General features: G+C 44.6%; 1 protein-coding gene across 2 annotated transcripts in view; it reads left to right on the top strand.

Annotated features, from left to right (window-relative positions):
• Nucleotides 1-17,913, top strand: part of LOC105481067 (prostaglandin reductase 1) — a 35,418-nt gene extending 17,505 nt beyond the window's left edge. Inside the window, exons 7-10 of one of the 2 annotated variants that reach the window (XM_071078155.1) lie at nucleotides 2,312-2,467; nucleotides 5,732-5,840; nucleotides 10,430-10,548; nucleotides 17,651-17,913. In XM_071078155.1, coding sequence (XP_070934256.1) covers nucleotides 2,312-2,467; nucleotides 5,732-5,840; nucleotides 10,430-10,548; nucleotides 17,651-17,761 — 495 coding nt within the window. In that variant the 3' untranslated portion in view covers nucleotides 17,762-17,913. The remainder of the gene's footprint in view (nucleotides 1-2,311; nucleotides 2,468-5,731; nucleotides 5,841-10,429; nucleotides 10,549-17,650) is intronic. The other variant, XM_071078154.1, reaches the window with a different exon arrangement.
• The last annotated feature ends 556 nt before the right edge of the window (nucleotides 17,914-18,469 follow it).

Genomic DNA, 18,469 nt, shown 5'->3' with positions numbered 1-18,469 from the left:
CTCACTGCAACCTCTGCCTCCTGGGTTCACGCGATTCTCCTGCCTCAGCCTCCCAAGTAGCTGGGATTACAGGCATGTGCCACCACGCCTGGTTACTTTTGTATTTTTAGTAGAGACGGGGTTTCTCCATGTTGCTCAGGCTGGTCTGGAACCCCCGACCTCTGGTGATCTGCCCGCCGCAGCCTCCTAGAGTGCTGGGATTACAGGCATGAGCCACCGGCGGCTGGCCCAGAGTCAGCTTTTTTTTTTTTTTGAGACGGAGTCTCGCTCTGTCACCCAGGCTGGAGTGCAGTGGCCAGATCTCAGCTCACTGCAAGCTCCGCCTCCTGGGTTTGCACCATTCTCCTGCCTCAGCCTCCCGAGTAGCTGGGACTACAGGCGCCCGCCACCACGCACGGCTAGTTTTTTGTATTTTTTTTTAGTAGAGACGGGGTTTCACCGTGTTAGCCAGGATGGTCTTGATCTCCTGACCTCGTGATCCGTCTGTCTCGGCCTCCCAGAGTGCTGGGATTACAGGCATGAGCCACCGCGCCCGGCCGAGAGTCAGCTTTTAAGGGTGTTTGGTTAAAAAAGAGGAAGAAAACCAGGTGACTGGACGTGGATCATAAGACAAAGGAAAGCTTCTCCTTTGAGCCATGCTTCAGGTTTGGATAACTGAGTGGTATCCTTCTCTGCAATAGTGGATAGAAAAGATACAAGTAAGAAGCAAGGAAAAAAGTATATTCCCTTTTGAAGACACTATGAGGAACCTATAGGACATCCAAGTGTGAGAACATCTAGAGGTTGTTGGAAATACTGATTTGGAACTCGGCAGAGAAAAATGGGTTAGAGGCCGGGCGCGGTGGCTCAAGCCTGTAATCCCAGCACTCTGGGAGGCCGAGAGGGGTGGATCACGAGGTCAGGAGATCGAGACCATCCTGGCTAACGCGGTGAAACGCCGTCTCTACAAAAAATACAAAAAACTAGCCAGGCGAGGTGGCGGGCCCCTGTAGTCCGGGCTACTTTGGAGGCTGAGGCAGGAGAATGGGGTAAACCCGGGAAGGGGAGCTTGCAGTGAGCTGAGATCCGGCCACTGCACTCCAGCCTGGGCGACAGAGCGAGACTCCGTCTCAAAAAAAAGAAAAAAGAAAAATGGGTTAGAATTAATAGATAGAATTAATAGATTAATTAATAATCTCCATAAAGGAGGTCATAAGAGTACAAGAGATCATCCTATGATAGTCCATAGTCTTAGAAGGAAAAAGGACCAAGGATGGCTCTCTTGCAATAGTTTTTTCTGGAATCATGAAGGAATGGAAAAAGCATATGGCTGTCACTATTTGTACAGAGATTCATGTAAATCCAATTGGGGTTTTTCCTCGATTGAAAATGCACAGTGGCACATATTCTGGTCTTCATGATACATTTAGAGTATAAGGAACTTTCTGAAAAGGAAGCTTCTATGAGCCAATATAATCTATAGTCTCATCCTGAAAGTGCTTTTCAGAATGCTTCCTAGCTGCTCTGGGATTAGGAAGCGTCTAGTCTGGTGCTTTGGACTAAATCAAAGGGCCTGGTGCCGTGGCTCATGCCTGTAATCCCAGCACTTTAGGAGGCCAAGACAGGAGGATCACTTGAGCCCAGGAGTTCAAGATCAGCCTGGGCAACATAGTGAGACCCTGTCTCTATGAAAATTTAAAACAATATAAGCCAGATGTAGTGGCATGCACCTGTAGTCCCAGCTACTCAGGAGGCTGAGGTGGGAGGATCACTTGAGCTTAAGAGGTCAAGGTTGTAGTGAGCCATGTTTGTGTCGCTGCACTCCAGCCCTGGCAACAGAGTGAGACCATGTCTCAAAAAAATATAAACATCTAAAAAATCAAGAAAGGATAAGGGGGCAGTTATCAGGAGGACCGTTTGTGATGTGGGAGTCACAGAGCTGAGACAAAATAATAGTCTGAAGAAGGACCGTACCAAGAGATGGCATACACTGCATTGCAGGAAGAGAAGCCCAGAAACAAAGAACAAAGGAAGTCAAATGCATTGGTTGTTAAACCAGCTGGTGGAACTATGAACCAAATAAATGCAGAAGAGACCTGCTGGGTGGTCAGAAGCAAGCTGAAGCTGAGTTGTAGGATGGTCCAGCGATGAATTTCACCTATGGGATCTTTTGGCCCATTATGGTATTCCTTATATATGTGGCTCAGCACCTAACAGAGTGTTCTTAGGGAACCTAGGCGTGCTGGACCAGGAAAGTAGTGTTGGTCCATGGTCCGTGCTTGTGGCTTATTCATGGTTTCCTTTTTTTGTTTGTTTGTTTTTTTCTATTTAGGGCTGCAAAGTTGTTGCAGCAGCAGGGTCTGATAAAAAGGTTGCCTACCTTCAAAAGCTTGGATTTGATGTTGTCTTTAACTACAAGACAGTAGAGTCTTTGGAAGAAACCTTGAAGAAAGCCTCTCCTGATGGTTACGATTGTTATTTTGATAATGTAAGTACAAACTGGACTTAATATCTGATTTATTAATGGAGTATTATATAACACAGGTGTCTCCTACCCCTGAGCCATGGATGGTTAGTGGTCCATAGCTTATCAGGAACTGGGATGCACAGCAGGAGGTGAGGGGCAGGTGAGCAAGCAAAGCTTCATCTGTATTTACAGCCCCTCCCCGCACTCCCATTACTGCCTGAGCTCCGCCTCCTGTCAGACCAGCGGCGGCATTAGATTCCTATAAGAGTGTAAACCCCGTTGTGAACTACGCATGTGAGGGAACTAGGTTGTGCGTTCCTTATGGGGATCGCACCACTTAGGTGCCTGATGACGCCTGATGCCTGATGATCTGTCACTGTCTCCCATCACCCCCAGATGGGACCGTGTAGTTGCAGGAAAACTCACCCACTGATTCTATGTTATGGTGACTTGTATAATTATTTCATTATATATTACATTGTAATAAGAATAGAAATAAAGTGCACAATAAACACAATGTACTTGAATCTTCCCCGAAATCATCCACCCAACAGTCGGTGGAAAAATTGTCTTCCAATGAAACTGGTTCTTGGTGCCAAAAAGTTTGAGGACCGCTGATACGAGGAAATATATTCCTAGAGTTTCCATTTGGGATACATGAAGAAAGTATATATGCCTTTTTTAAAAAACAGCTTTATTGAGATATCATTCATGCACTATGTAATTCACTCATTTAACGTGTAGAAGTCAATGATTTTTACTATATTGGCAAAATTGTACAACCAGTTTAAGAATATTTTCATCACCCCCCAAAAAAACGCTACTCATTAGCAGTCACTCTCCATTACCCACCCTCCTCCCCACTAAAAGTGATCTCTTATGACTGGCTTCTTTCACTTAGCAAAATGTTTTCAAATTTCATCCATATTGTAGAATTTATCAGTGCTTTATTCCTTTTTTTTTTTGTTTTTTTGAGACAGGGTCTCACTCTGTCACCCAGGCTGGAGTGCAGTGGTGTGATCATGGCTCACTACAGCCTCGACCTCCCTGGCTCAAGCAATCCTTCCACCTCAGCCTCCCAAGTAGCTGGGACTATAGGGCTGTGCCACCACACCCAACTAATTTATATATTTTTAGTAGAGATGGGGTTTTGCCATGTTGCCCAGGCTGGTCTGGAACTCCTGGGCTCAAGGGATCCTCCCACCTCAGCCTCCGAAAGTGCTGGGATTACAGGTGTGAGCCACCACACCCAGCCTGATGGGTATCAGCTTGTACTTTCTGGCTATGATGTATAATGTTACTATGAAAATTCATGCAGAGGTTTTTGTGTGGATGTTTTCATTTCTTTTAAGTATATACCTATGAGTAAAATTGCTGGGTCATATGATAACTTCATGTTTAACATTTTGAGGAGCTGTCAAACTGTTTTGCAAAGTGGCTACACTACTTTACATTCCCACCAGCAGTGTATGAGGGTTCCAATTTCTCTGCATACTCACCAACACTTGCTATTGTCTGTCTTTTTTATTATAGTGGGTTCAAAGTGATATTTCATTGTGATTTGATTTTGACTTGCGTTTACCTATGGCTAACAATATTAAGGATCTTTCAATGTATGTATTTGCCATTTGTATATCTTCTTTGGAGAAATGTCTGTTCAAAATCTTTGCCCATTTTTCAGTTAGGTTATTTGTGAGGTTGTAAGGGTTTTGTTTTGTTTTTTGTTTTTTGAGACAAAGATTTTTGCTCTGTCACCCAGGCTGGAGTGCAGTGGCGCAATATTGGCTCACTGCAACCTCCGCCTCCTGGGTTCAAGTGATTCTCCTGCCTCAGCCTTCCGAGTAGCTGGGATTAGAGGCATGCACCACCACACCTGGCTCATTTTTGTATTTTTAGTAATGGAGTTTCGTCATGTTAGCCAGGCTGGTCTCGAACTCCTGACCTCGGGTGATCCACCTGCCTTGGCCTCCTAAAGTGCCGGGATTACAGGCATGAGCCACCGTGCCTGGCCAGGAGTTCTGTACATCTTACCAATACAAGTCCTTTATTAGATTCAGTGGATTTTCATTATTCGCAATATTTTTATTCTATAAGGTCACCACCAAGGCTGAACCACTGCTTCCAGGGGAAATATGTACATGTATGTAGATATCTCATGTAGACTATAATCTTAAAATCTTAAAACAACTCATCCTAGTAGCTTTTGTTTTATGCAAGACAAAAGGAGGTTCAATTTTATTTTATGGTTTTATGAAAGACAAAAGGCCTGTGGCCGCCCCACTAGCTAATACCCCCAGAGTTGAGATTCATACCCCATCCAACTCTTCCCAGAACCAGAGCCTCTTGAACTACACTGCAGTGTAAGTTAATTTTTGTGTGTAGTATAAGGAAGAGGCCCAATTGCATTATTTTCCATGTGGAAATCCAGTAGTTCGGCACCGTTTGTTGAAAGGACTATTTTTCCTCTATTGAACTGCTTTAGCACTTCTCTAGAAAACCAATTGATCAAAATGTAAGGGTTCATTTTTGGACTCGTGATTCAGTTCCATTGATCTGTATTTCCATTCCCACCCTATCTTAATTAATTTAGCCTTGTATTAAGTTTTGAAACTGAAAAGTGCCAGTCTTCCAACTTTGTTCTTTATACACTTTTTGAGTATTTTTACATACCTTTAAATTATAAGACAATGAGGTTATTGGACTGATCAGAGAACTTCAATATATAATAAAGTAAAATATATAAGATATAAATGGTATGGCCTTAGAGTCAAATGAAAATGCTGGTTTATTTATTTTTTATTTCTTGAGATGGAGTCTTGCTCTGTTGCCCAGGCTGGAGTACAGTAGTGTGATCTCAGCTCACTGCAACCTCTGCCTCCCGGGTTCAAGCAATTCTCCTGCCTCAGCCTTCCAAGTAGCTGGGATTAAGGGCGGCCCGCAACCATGCCCTTCTAATTTTTTGTATCTTTAGTAGAGACAGGGTTTTACCATGTTGGCCAGGCTAGTCTTGAACTCCTGATCTCAGGCGATCCACCCGCCTCAGGCGATCCACCCGCCAAAGTGTTGGGATTACAGGTGTGAGCCACCACCCCTGGCCGAAAATGCCTGTTTCTAATGTCTTTTTCTCATTGCAACCTTCTGCACAGTTGGGCTCATTCAATCAGTTTTGTTGCTGCGAAAACAGGTATCATAAAATAATGATTGTGACTTAATGATTTTCCTGAATCTCTAGTATTTAGATTATTTAACGTTTTGTCTTTGGTTTTGTGTTTCCTGTCTGTTTAGGTAGGTGGAGAGTTTTCAAACACTGTTATCGACCAGATGAAGAAATTTGGAAGGATTGCCATATGTGGAGCCATCTCTACATATAACAGAACCGGCCCACTTCCCCCAGGTAATGAGCACATGCACACGATCCCACATGTCACAAGGCTGGACAAGGAGAAAATTCACAGATATGCCATAGGCCAGTGACTCTGAAATTATTAGAAAGATTTTCATATATTCTTTTTTCTTTTAAGATAGAGTCTCACTTTGAGAGAGCTCAGGAGTTGGAGAGCATCCTGGGCAACATGGCAAAACGCCATCTCTACAAAAAAATACAAAACTAAGCCGGGCGTGGTGGTGTGCACCTATAGTCCCAGCTACTCAAGAGGCTGAGGTGGGAGGATTGCTTGAGCCTGGGAGGCTGAGGCTGCAATGAGCCATGTTCGTGCCACTGCACTGCAGCCTGGGTGACAAAGTGATAGCCTGTCTCAAAATAATAATAATAACAACAACAATTTCATGTATTTTGGGCTAAATCAGCTTGTATCAGATTTTTATATAGAGAAATTGCAGGATCTACAAATATAGAAGAAACAGTTATTAAAAGTTTTAGTTTTTAACCTATCATTTAATGCAAAGTTGTAAAAAGACAGTGATGATTTGATTTAGAAACAGAACACCTTGATCTGGCTGGTAAAATATTCAGGGTCCTCTGGATATGAGAGACATTGCTGGAGGTGCGAGAGGAATAAAGGGTGACTTGCTGTGGGTGAAGGGAAGGGCAGGTTGCCATGTCCTTCAGAAATCTTGGGCAGTGCTTCTTGGAGCAGTAGGGCACCTTGGCCTCAGCAGGCTGACAATTGCCACTAAACAGGAAGGCGGCAGCAGCTTCCCTCCATTCCTCGAGTGTCCTTGTTTTATTTCTCTGGTGCCCTGCCATGTACTCCATTCCCCACTCCCTACTCTCTTATGCTGAAACCACGCCCCTCCCACTCCACACTCTGAGGTCCAAACGCAGTATCAACCGGAGAACCATATTCATTAAATCCCTGTCCTGTGAGATGCCTTGTACAGGCCTCTCGTTTTACAGGTGGGGAGATGAATGGCCAAGAGGACCAGAGACTCTTTAACTCCTATTCGCAACAGACTCAAAACAAAGACCAGTCTTCTAAGCGCCTTATTTAGAGTCTGTTTCTGCTACAATGATCCTGTGCTATTAAGAGAGATCACAAATTACCTGTGATCCCCCCAAAAAAGGAGAAAGAAGGAAAAAAGGAATGTTCCAGACTCTAATGAGGATCCAGGCAACCATAAATCAATTGGTTATTTATTCTATGATGAGCTTGACTAAAGGGAATGAAACCTTATAGCCCCGCTAGTTAACCGTCCCACAACCGTATGGAGATGGGGCTACAGAGGAAGGGGCTGACAAAGGGCAACTTGTAGACTCCCTCTTAGGTTGTGAAAAATTAAAACCATTACCAGAAGGAAACTCCAGATTTACTTGACAATCTTACTGTTAGGGACTTTTTTCCCCCTGTAATTTTCTAACTGGTGCTAAGCTGGAATCATGGGAAACTGTCTGCCTGCCAACTGAGCAAAGCTGCAGGAGGCCTTTTCTTAACCACAGTCCAATTAGGAAGAGCCAGCTATTTTGGATACAGTAACTCGACCTAGTCTTTTTAGCAATTAGTCTTTGGAAGCTCAGCTGCTCAGACAGCACTTTGAGATGTCAGCTGGCCTTGTCCATTCCATTTTAATCAGATGGAATTCTGCCCTGCCACAGATTCCCAGAAATTCTAACATATTCCAGTGTTAGGATAGCTGAGAGGCAAGCAATGATTTCCTCTATGTTTAATGCCACATTTGCTTTTTTGTTCTCAGTAAAAAAACAAAAACCGACATTCTCATCAACAGGCACAAACCCAGGAACAGCATTTCACTTTCATTTTGCTTTTTTGTTTGTTGGTTTGTTTGTTTTGAGACAAGGTTTCGATCTGTTTCCCAGACTGGACCTTTTTTTTTTTTTTTTTTTGAGACAGGGTCTCGCTTTGTTACCCAGGCTGGAGTGCAGTGGTGCAAACATGACTCACACCAGCCTCCACCTCCCGGGCTCAAGTGATCCTCTCACCTCAGCCTCCCAAGTAGCTTAGACTACAGACATGTGCCACCATACCTGGATAATTGTTTTTTGTTTTGTTTTGAGACAGAGTCTCGCTCTGTCGCCCAGGCTGGAGTGCAATGGCGCGATCTCGGCTCACTGCAACCTCCACCTCCCGGGTTCAAGCGATTCTCCTGCCTTAACCACCCGAGTAGCTGTGGTTACAGGCACACACCACCATGCCTGACTAATTTTTTGTATTTTTGGTAGAGACGGGGTTTTACTGTGTTAGCCAGGATAGTCTTTATCTCCTGACCTCGTGATTCGCTCCCTTCGGTGTCCCTAAGTGCTAGGATTACAGGTGTGAGCCACCGCGCCTGGCCAATTGTGATTTTTTTTTAGAAACGATGCGGTCTTTCTGTGTTGCCCAAGCTGGTCTTGAACACCCGAGCTCAAGTGATCCTCCCACTTTGCCCCCAAAGTGCTGGTATTACAGGCATGAGCCACCATGCCCAGCCCACTTTCATTTAAGATGAGGAAGTGAGAGTTCCAATCGCTCACTCACAAAGAATAGTTGACGTGGGTCTTCTGAAGAAACACTCTTTCTGTCTCATTCTCTTGCATTAGTTTCTTTTGGTTCAGGACAAAGCTTCATATTTCCAACTGCTAATGTTACTTTCCTCAAAGTAGTGAGTGGGAACTTTAGGCTGAGTGGTGCCAGTGGTCAAAGATGCTGAAGCTAGATTCCACCACTCGTCTTAGCACCGCTGGCTCTGATATTCCCTAGGCATCTTCATCTGACTTCCTGAACTTGAAAACCTATGCTCAGGTGTCATTCTCTCAGTTTCTAGTCAATTAGGACACTTGGGAAAATCAACCAGGCAACCAAAAAACATTTTCTTCCTCACACACAGAAGGGGAGTACCTTCTTTACAGGCAGCAGGAGAGCTGTGTGCTTTGTCTGGGGTGCTGGTTCTCAAAGTGTGGGCCAAGGACCAGTAGCATCACCATCTCCTGGGAGCTTGTTAGAAATACAAATTCTTAGCCAGCACAGGGGCTCATGCCTGTAATCCCAATACTTTGGGAGGCCGAGGCAGGAGGATCGCTTGGCCCAGGAGTTTCAAACTAGGGCAATAGAGTGAGACCTCATCTCTGACAAAAAATAAAATAAAATTAGCCAGGTATGGTGGCATGCACCTGTAGTCCTAGCTACTTGGGGGGCAGAGGTGGGGAAGATCCCTTGAACGAGGAGGTCAGGGTTGCATTGAGCAGTGATGGCACCACTTTACTCCAGCCTGTGGAAACAGAGCCAGACCCTGTCTCAAATTGAAAACAACAACAACAACAATAAACACACACAAAAAAACCCACATGTTTATTCTTTTGTTTGTTTTCTTTTTTTTTTTTTTCCTTTTGAAACTGAGTCTTGCTCTGACACCCAGGCTGGAGTGCAGTGGTGCCATCTCAGCTCACTGCAGTCCCCTCCCAGCTTCAAGCAATTCTCCTGCCTCAGCCTCCTGAGTAGCTGAGATTATAGGCATGTGCCACCACGCCCAGCTAATTTTTGTATTTTGGTAGAGACACAGTTTCACCATGTTGGCCAGGCTGGTCTCAAACTCCTGACCTCAAGTGATCTGCCTGCCTCGGCCTCCCAAAATGCTGGATTATAGGCATGAGCCATGCACCCGACCCCACACACTTATTCTTGGAGGTCTGGAGGTTAAAAGTAAAGTGGGTTGGCAGGGCTGCATTCCTTCTGAAGACGCTGGAGGAGAATCTGTTTCTTTGCCTTTTCAAGCTTCTAGCAGCTGCCTGTATTTCTTGGCATGTGGGCCCTTCCTCTGTCTTCAAAGCCAGTGGCATGGGATCTTCCTTCTCCTCCTCTCTCTCATCTCTGCTTCTATCACCCCATATTCCGTTCCTGACTATAACCTTCCTGTGTCCCTCATTCCCTTACGAAGACCTTTGCTATTATATTGGGTCCATCTTTATAGTGCAGAATAATCTTCTAATCTCAAGGTTCTTTTTTTATTTTTATTTTTCTGAGGCAGAGTCTCATTCGGTCACAGAGCCTAGAGTGCAGTGGCACAATCTTGGTTCACTGCAACCTCCACCTCTCAGGTTCAAGCAGTTCTCCTGCCTCAGCCTCCCAAGTAGCTGGGACTATAGGCACCCACCACCATGCCTGGCTAATTTTTTTTTTTTTTTTGTATTTTTAGTAGAGACGGAGTTTTCACTATGTTGGCCAAGCTGGTCTCGAACTCCTGACCTTGTGATATGATCGTCTTGGCCTCCTAAAGTGCTGGGATTACAGGCATGAGCCACTGCATCCCCACTAAGTTTCTTAATCATATCTGCAAAGTCCTTTTTGCCACGTAAGGTAACAGGTTCTGGGGTTTTTGGATATGAACATCTTTGGGGCCATTATTCTGCCTGCTGCAGAGTGCATGTTGATGGGCCAGCAGTCGTGTGAATCAGAAAGGAGTGAGGAAATGGAAGGGGAGAAGCACCAAGAAACTTAAAGCACCAAGCGCAGTGACAGTGACCTGTACTACTTGTTTCACCATGGCCACCTCCCTGGATCCTGCCGCCCAAATGTGCCCTTTTCTTCACAGGTCCAAACCCAGAGACTATTATCCTTCAGGAGCTTCACATACAAGGCTTTGTCGTCTACCGCTGGCAAGGAGATGTCCGCCAAAAAGCTCTGAAGGACTTGCTGAAATGGGTCTCAGAGGTAAGGAGCTCCGGAGCCACCCCTTCCAATTGTACACTGGGTCCCATTCCCTTTTGCATCTCAAGGCTTTTGTTCCAGCAATTCTTCCCTCTCTCTGCCGCATCATCAGTTTTTCCCTATTGGGTCCTTGTACTTAGAATATAAATATTCTTACTTTTCCTATCTTTGAAAGGAAAACAAAACAACCTTCTCTAAAGTTCATTTCCACTGCAAATGCAGGTCCATTTCCCTTCTCTCCCTTTTGTAACAAAATACCTGGAAGTGCTGTCTACACTCACTGTCTGCCGTTCCTCTCTTTCCATTCTTCCTGAAACCCACATATCAGGCTTTTCAGAGTCTCACTCTGTTGCCCAGGCTGGAGTACAGTGGCGCAATCTTGGCTTACTGCAACCTCTGCCTCCGGGATTCCAGCAATTCTCATGCCTCAGCCTCCCGAGTAGCTGGGACTACAGGTGTGTACCACCACGCCCAGCTAACTTTTTGTATTTTTAGTAGAGACAGGTTTTCGTCATGTTGGCCAGGCTGGTCTCAAGTGATGTGCCCTCCTCAGCCTACCAAAGTGCTGGGATTACAGATGTGAGCCACCACACCTGGCCAAAATTAACTTTTGTCAAGGTCACAGGGGACCCTTACATAGTGAAGTCCACTGGTTGATTCTTAGCCTCACTTGGCTATGGGAAATATTTAACAGTGATCATTCTCTCCTTGATATGCTTTCTTCCCTTGGCATCCCTTAATTCTTGGTTTTCCTCACTGATTGGTCCTCCTCAGACTCCTGCTCACTCTTCTGTTCTACAAATTAATATTAGAGTGCCCCAGGTCATGGTCATTGGGCCTTTTCTCTTGTCTATCCACACTCAAGCTGTCCCTTACTTAGCTCATCTGGGCTCAGTATGCTGAGAGCTCCCAGTTCTATCTCCAGCCTGACTCTCCCCTTAACTCTAGATTAGTATGTCCACCTGGATGCCTGATACACATCTCTGACATAACATCTTGAAAGCTAAATATGTTTTGATCTTTCCTACTCAACATGCTCCATATTCAGACTTTACTATCTCAGTTGTAATAATTCTATACTTCTAGTTTCTCAGTCCAAAAACCTTGGAGTCGTTCTTGATGTCTTTCTCTCATACCCATGTCTAATCTCTAAGGAGATTCTGGTGGTTCTGTCTTCAAAATATATACAGAATCTGAACACTTCTCCCACCTCCCTGCTTCCACCCTGGTCCAGGAACTGTGCCATCTAGCCTGGATGTTTGTAGTGTATCGGGGGAACCCACCCCCAATATTTCAATGTACGTTCTTTCTATTTTTCATAAGTGTCGGCTGGCTGAGAAACAAAGAGAAAGAGTACAAAGAGAGGAATTTTACAGCTGGGCTGCTGGGACAAAGAGAGGAATTTTACAGCTGGGCCACTGGGGGTGACATCACATATGGGTAGGACTGTGATGCTCACCTGAACGGCAAAACCAGCAAGTTTTTATTAAGGATTTTAAAAGGAGAAGGGGTGTATGAACAGGGAGTAGGTCACAAAGATTACATGCTTCAAAGTGCAAAAGTCAGAACAAAGATCACGTGCTTCTGAGGATACAGGACAAGGACAAAATCAGAACTACTGATAAGGGTCTATGTTCAGCTGTGCACGTATTATCTTGATAAACATCTTAAACAACAGAAAACAGGGTTCAAGAGCAGAGAACCGGTCTGACCACAAATTTACCAGGGTGGATTTTTTTCTCCACCCTAATAAGCCTGAGAGTACTGCAGGAGACCAGGGCATATTTCAGTCCTTCTCTCAACTGCATAAGACAGACACTCCCGGAGTGGCTGTTTATAGACCTCCAACCAGTAATGCATTCCTTCCCCAGGGTATTAATTATTAATATTCCTTGCTAGGAAAACAATTTAGCAATATCTTCCCTACTCGCACGTCCGTTTATAGGCTCTCTGCAAGAACAAAAGTATGGCTCTCTTTTGCCCAACTCCGCAGGCAGTTAGACCTTATGGTTGTCTTCCCTTGTTCCCTGAAAATCACTGTTACTCTGTTCTTTTTCAAGGTGCACTGGTTTCATATTGTTCAAACACACATGTTTTACAATCAATTTCTACAGTTAATACAATTATCACAGTGGTCCTGAGGTGATGTACATTCTCAGCTTACAAAGATAACAGGGTTAAGAGATTAAATTGAGACAGGCATAAGGAATTATAAAAGTATTAATTTGGGAACTGATAAATGTCCATATTAAAATGAAATGTTTACAATTTATGTTCCTCTGCTATGGCTCCAGTCGGATCCTCCGTTTGGGGTCCCTGACTTTCCACAGCAGTAGTGGACTCTATCTGGCCTCCCATATTCGCACCCCTATAGACAATTCCCAATGTGGTGGCCATAGCGATCTGTTAAGGCACGAATCAAATCCTGCCGTTCTTATGATCCAAACCATGCAAAGCTCTGCGTTTCACTTAGAGTAAACCAAAGTGCGAATATTCAGCAAGCTTACACAAAATCTGACCCCTGATATCTCTCTGATTTCATTTCTTAGTATTCACCGTCTTGTTTACTTCGCCCAGTCTCCTCCACCACTCCACCGCTCTGTAACTGCTTGCTAAACTCTCTCACATCCTGCAAGTCTTTGCTAAAAAGTGCCTTCTGGACCAGCGTGGTGGTTCACACCTGTAATCCCAGCACTTTGGGAGGCAGAGGCAGGCAGATTACAAGGTCAAGAGATCGAGACCATCCTGACCAACATGGTGAAACCCCATCTCTACTGAAAATACACAAATTAGCTGGGCATGGTGGCATACGCCTATAGTCCCAGCTACTTGGGAGGCTGAGGCAGGAGAATCGCTTGAGCCTGGGACACGGAGGTTGCAGTGAGTCGAGATTGTGCCACTGCACTCCAGCCTAGTGACAGAGCTCAACTCTGTCTCAAAAAAAAAAAAAAAAAAAAAAAAAAGAAGTGCCTTCTGGGTGAGGCAACTTTTTAAATTGCCCTATTATAAGTTGCATTCCCACTTCATTCTTGATCCTCCATATCCCACAGCCCCCCTGCTTTTTTTTTTTTTTTTTCTGAGACAGGGTCTCACAAAAATACCCAGACTGGAGTGCAGTGGCGCAATCATGGCTCACTGCAGCCTTCACCCAGGCTCAGGTGATTCTCCCACCTCAACCTCCTGAGTAGCTGGGACAACAGTCATGTGCCACCACACCTGACTAATTTTTTTGTATTTTTCATAGAGATGGGCTTTCACCATGTTGCCCAGGCTCCTATCCTACTTTTATCCATAGCAATTAATCATCTTTTACATAATATATACTATAATTCACTTATTCATTTATATTTATTGCCCATCTCCCTTCTTGGGGATGTAACCTCCATGAAGACAGCATGTTCATACATTTTGCTTTCTGGTGTATCTCCAGCGCCCAGAAGAGTAGATGAAGCAATGTAGGCACTGGATAAATATTGCTGAATAAATGAATGTTAGAGGGGAGCATACATGTGCCATGGCTCTTCCTAAGGAGCAAAGAAGACAATCCCTTAGCCCTGTGCTGTGATAATTTTCAAACCTTACACCATGTAAAGTTTTAGTCAACAGAAATCTGAACAATCAAGTTGCATTATTTTAGTTTTACAGGGGAAAAATAATACCATGCTTCCTAATCCCTGACCAATGATCATTTCCCAATTCAAAGGAATAGATGCTCCTCCGGCAGCCACTGGAGCTTGGTGCTCTTCCCAGTCTAGCACTTGGAGTGCCGGGCTGGGCTCTCTCCAGGGAGCTGGAAATAGCTGAATCTAAGTTGTCCCAGTTGGTGAAATCTAATGGAGCCCATCTATGATCACAGCTGACAACAGGAAACCACTGTGCTGGTGTCCCCAATGCTTCCGTCTAACAAAGTGAAGCTGATCATAGTTAGTTGTGTTTTTTTGGGTTTTTAATTTTTTTTGTTGAGACAGAATCTCACTCTGTCACCCCAGGCTGGAGTGCAGTGGCGCGATCTTGGCTCACTGCAACCTCTACTTCCTGGGTTCGAGTGATCCTCCCACCTCAGCCTCCCGAGTAACTGGGATTACAGGCGCCCACCACCACTCCCGGCTAACTTTTTGTAGGTTTAGTAGAGACGGGGTTTCACCACGTTGGCCAGGCTCCTCTTGAACTCCTGACCTCAAGTGATTCTCCTGCCTCAGCCTCCCAAAGTGCTGGAATTACACTCGTGAGCCACGGCGCCCAGCCCTAGTTGGGTTTTAAGTTGTGAGTTGGCCTAATTTCTTTCTCATCCTCCCTTTTTAATCTCATTCCCTATTTTTTAAAATTCACTTTTTATTTATTTATTTATTTATTTATTTATTTATTTATTTATTTTTATTTATTTTTATTTTTTGAGACGGAGTCTCGCTCTGTCGCCCAGGCTGGAGGGCAATGGCGCAATCTCGGCTCACTGCAAGCTCCGCCTCCCGGGTTCACGCCATTCTCCGGCCTCAGCCTCCCGAAAATTCACTTTTTATTTTAGAAAAGTTTTAGGCTGGGTGTGGTGGCTCATACCTATAATCCCAGCACTTTGGGAGGGTGAGGAAGGAGGATTGCTTGAGCCCAGGAGTCCGAGACCAACCCTGGCAACATAATGAGACTCTACAAAAAAGCAAAAAGTAAAAAAATCAGCTGGGTGCAGTGGTGCACACCTGTAGTCCCAGCTACTCGGGAGGCTGAGGTGGGAGGATCACCTGAGTCCAAGAGTTCTAGGGCTACAGTGAACTCTGAATGCGCCACTGTCCTCCAGCCTTGTAAATAGAGCAAGACCCTGTCTCAAAAACAAAACTAAAAATGGAAGTGTTAGATTTATAGGAAAATTGGGAAGATAGTACAGAGAGCTCCTGTATACCCTGCATTCTATACCCTAATTTCCCCTATTATCAACATTTCCCTTTAGTATTTGTATTAGTTTGCTAGGTCTGCCAAAATAAAGCACCACAGACTGGGTGGCTTACAGAACAAATTTATTTTCTCAGTTCTGGAGGCTAGAAGTCCAAGATCAAGGTGTCAGCAGGGTTTTTTCTTAGGAGGCCTCTCTCTTTTCAACTTGTAGATGGCTTCCTTTTCCCCGCATCTTCACATGGACTTCTCTCTGTGTGTCTGTGTCCTAACCTCCTTATGAGCACACCTGTCATATTGATTAAGGCCCACCTGTATGATGTCATTTTACCTTAATTACCTTTTTTCTTTCTTGAGATGGAGTTTCGCTCTTGTTGCCCAGGCTGGGGTGCCATGGTGCGATCTCCGTTCACTGCAACCTCCGCCTCCCGGGTTCAAGCGATTTTCCTGCCTCAGCCTCCCAACTAGCTGGGATTACAGGCACACGACACAACGCCTGGCTAATTTTCACATTTTTAGTAGAGACGGGGTTTCGCCATGTTGGCCAGGCTGGTCTTGAACTCCTGACCTCAGGTGATCCACCTGCCTCAGCCTCCGAAGTGCTGGGATTACAGTTGTGAGCCACTGTGCCCAACCTGTTAATTACCTTTTCTTAAAGCCCTATCTCCAAATACAGTCCCATTGTCAGGCACTGGTGATTAGGACTTAAACGTATGGATTTGGATTGGGGGCAAACAATTCAGTCCATAACAGTAATCGTTCTCTATTTTTAATCTCTGAACTGGATTCTACCTTTCCACGCTATCCAGATTCTTTTCTTCTTCAAGAACAAGAATGAATTGGGGCTTTCAAGTCAAAAGTTCCAATCTCAGCCACGAGCCATGGCTCACGCCTGTAATCCTAGCACTTTGGGAGGCTGAGGTGGGCGGATCACTTGAGCCTAGGTGTTTGAGACCACCTTGGGTGAACCTAGCAAGACCCCGTCTCTACAAAAACTAAAAAAGTTACCTGGGCATTGTGGCACATTCCTGTAGTCCCAGCTACTCAGGAGGCTGAGGCGGAAGGATCACTGGAGCCCAGGAGGTTGAGACTGCAGTGAGCTATGATTGTGCCACTGCACTCAAACCTGGGTGACAGAGTGAGACCCTGTCTCAGAATAATAATAATAAAAGTTTAAATCTCAGCTTCCCTACTTTGTAATTGACTGGCTTCAAGCAAATAATCTTGTCTATAAATCCATACAGAGTGCTAAGCCATCACTGGAATGCATTAGGGAAAAACTTGTACCAGGTAACTCAGGTCTCTATATAAGACCCCTTCAAAAAATCTGAAAATGTAAATTAGTTCCCATTAGTAGGCTGTGCCTTGTAGTAGAAAGAGAAACGAAGAACCTTCCTCACTAACATGAACCCTTCCTTCCCACACTCCCAGAAAAAGGTTAAACACATCTTGAAAGAACCTTGTCTTAATGTGGAGACAGATTATTAGACTGTCCTGCTATTTATATTTCCTGAATAGGACCTGCCTCTTCAAGGGCCAGAGGTAAATGAAGGGTGCTCCTTTCTCTATTTCCACCTTCTCTGAGATCATTGGGTTATCATACTTTACTATGCATCTTACTTAGAAATTGCTTAATTGTGCTGGGCATGGTGGCTTATGCCTGTAATCCCAGCACTTTGGGAGGTGAAGGCAGGCGGATCACGAGGTCAGGAGATCTAGAGGTCCGGAGATCGAGACCATCCTGGCTAACACGGTGAAGCCCCGTCTCTGCTAAAAATACAAAACAATTAGCTGGGCATGGTGGCAAGCGCCTATAGTCCCAGCTACTTGGGAGGCTGAGGCAGCTGAATGGTGTGAACCCGGGAGGCGGAGCTTGCAGTGAGCCAAGATCGCGGCCCTGCACCCCAATCTGGGCAACAGAGCGAGACTCCGTCTCAAAAAAAAAAAAGACAAAGAAATTGCTTAATCGCTGCCTTATGACACTTCACACTATGATCTGACACCTATTATTAAGTTCTTTTTAGGTGTACTTTGTAATCTTTTACATGTACTGTGTAAGTGGATCTTGCCCCCACTTGACTTCAAGTTCATGGAGGACAGGACCTCCATCTCTTATTTTCAAGGTTTCCAATGATGTACCTGATACATTTGTTGCTAGGATGAGAACAGTATATCATTGAGAATATTAACTTAAGTTTTGAAATTTGTTATTGCTTTGATACAGGGTAAAATCCAGGACAAGGAATATATCATCGAAGGATTTGAAAACATGCCAGCTGCATTTATGGGAATGCTGAAAGGAGATAATTTGGGGAAAACAATAGTGAAAGTATGAAAAAAGGACACATGGAATCTGGAGGCCATTTACATGATTACTTAATTTGTTTTTCACCATTTAGCAAAAATGTATACTACCTTAAATGTCTAAGAAACAGTACTTGTAATGAGTTTGATCTACTTAATAAAATACATTTAAGTAGTATGTAATTAGTGATGGAGGATGGAAGTTTCACAGTCAACAGCAACCAGTCACCTCACTGTTCACTACAGCTTCTTCTGAGTTGTGATAGAAACTAATGGCTTTGAAGTGTGAAAGTTTTCCAAACACTGCATGTTTTCATTCATAAGTGGGAGCTGAATGATGAGAACACATGGACACAGGGAGGGGAACAACACACACCTGGGCCTGTGGAAGCGTGGGTGGGGGAGGGAGAGCATCAGGATAAATAGCTAATGCATGCGGGTGTCAATAGCTAGGTGACGGGTTGATAGGTGCAGGAAACCACCATGGCACACGTTTACCTATGTAACAAGCCTGCACGTCCCACACAATTATCCCGGAACTTAAAATAAAATAAAATTAAATTTAGGCCGGGCGTGGTGGCTCAAGCCTGTAATCCCAGCACTTTGGGAGGCCGAGACGGGCAGATCACGAGGTCAGGAGATTGAGACCATCCTGGCTAACACGGTGAAACCCCGTCTCTACTAAAAAATACAAAAAACTAGCCGGGCGAGGTGGTGGGCACCTGTTGCACCTGTAGTC

The sequence above is a fragment of the Macaca nemestrina genome, chromosome 14, assembly GCF_043159975.1.
Source record: "Macaca nemestrina isolate mMacNem1 chromosome 14, mMacNem.hap1, whole genome shotgun sequence".
NCBI classification, from domain to species: Eukaryota; Metazoa; Chordata; class Mammalia; order Primates; family Cercopithecidae; genus Macaca; species Macaca nemestrina.
This window is presented reverse-complemented; position numbering and strand designations above follow the sequence as displayed.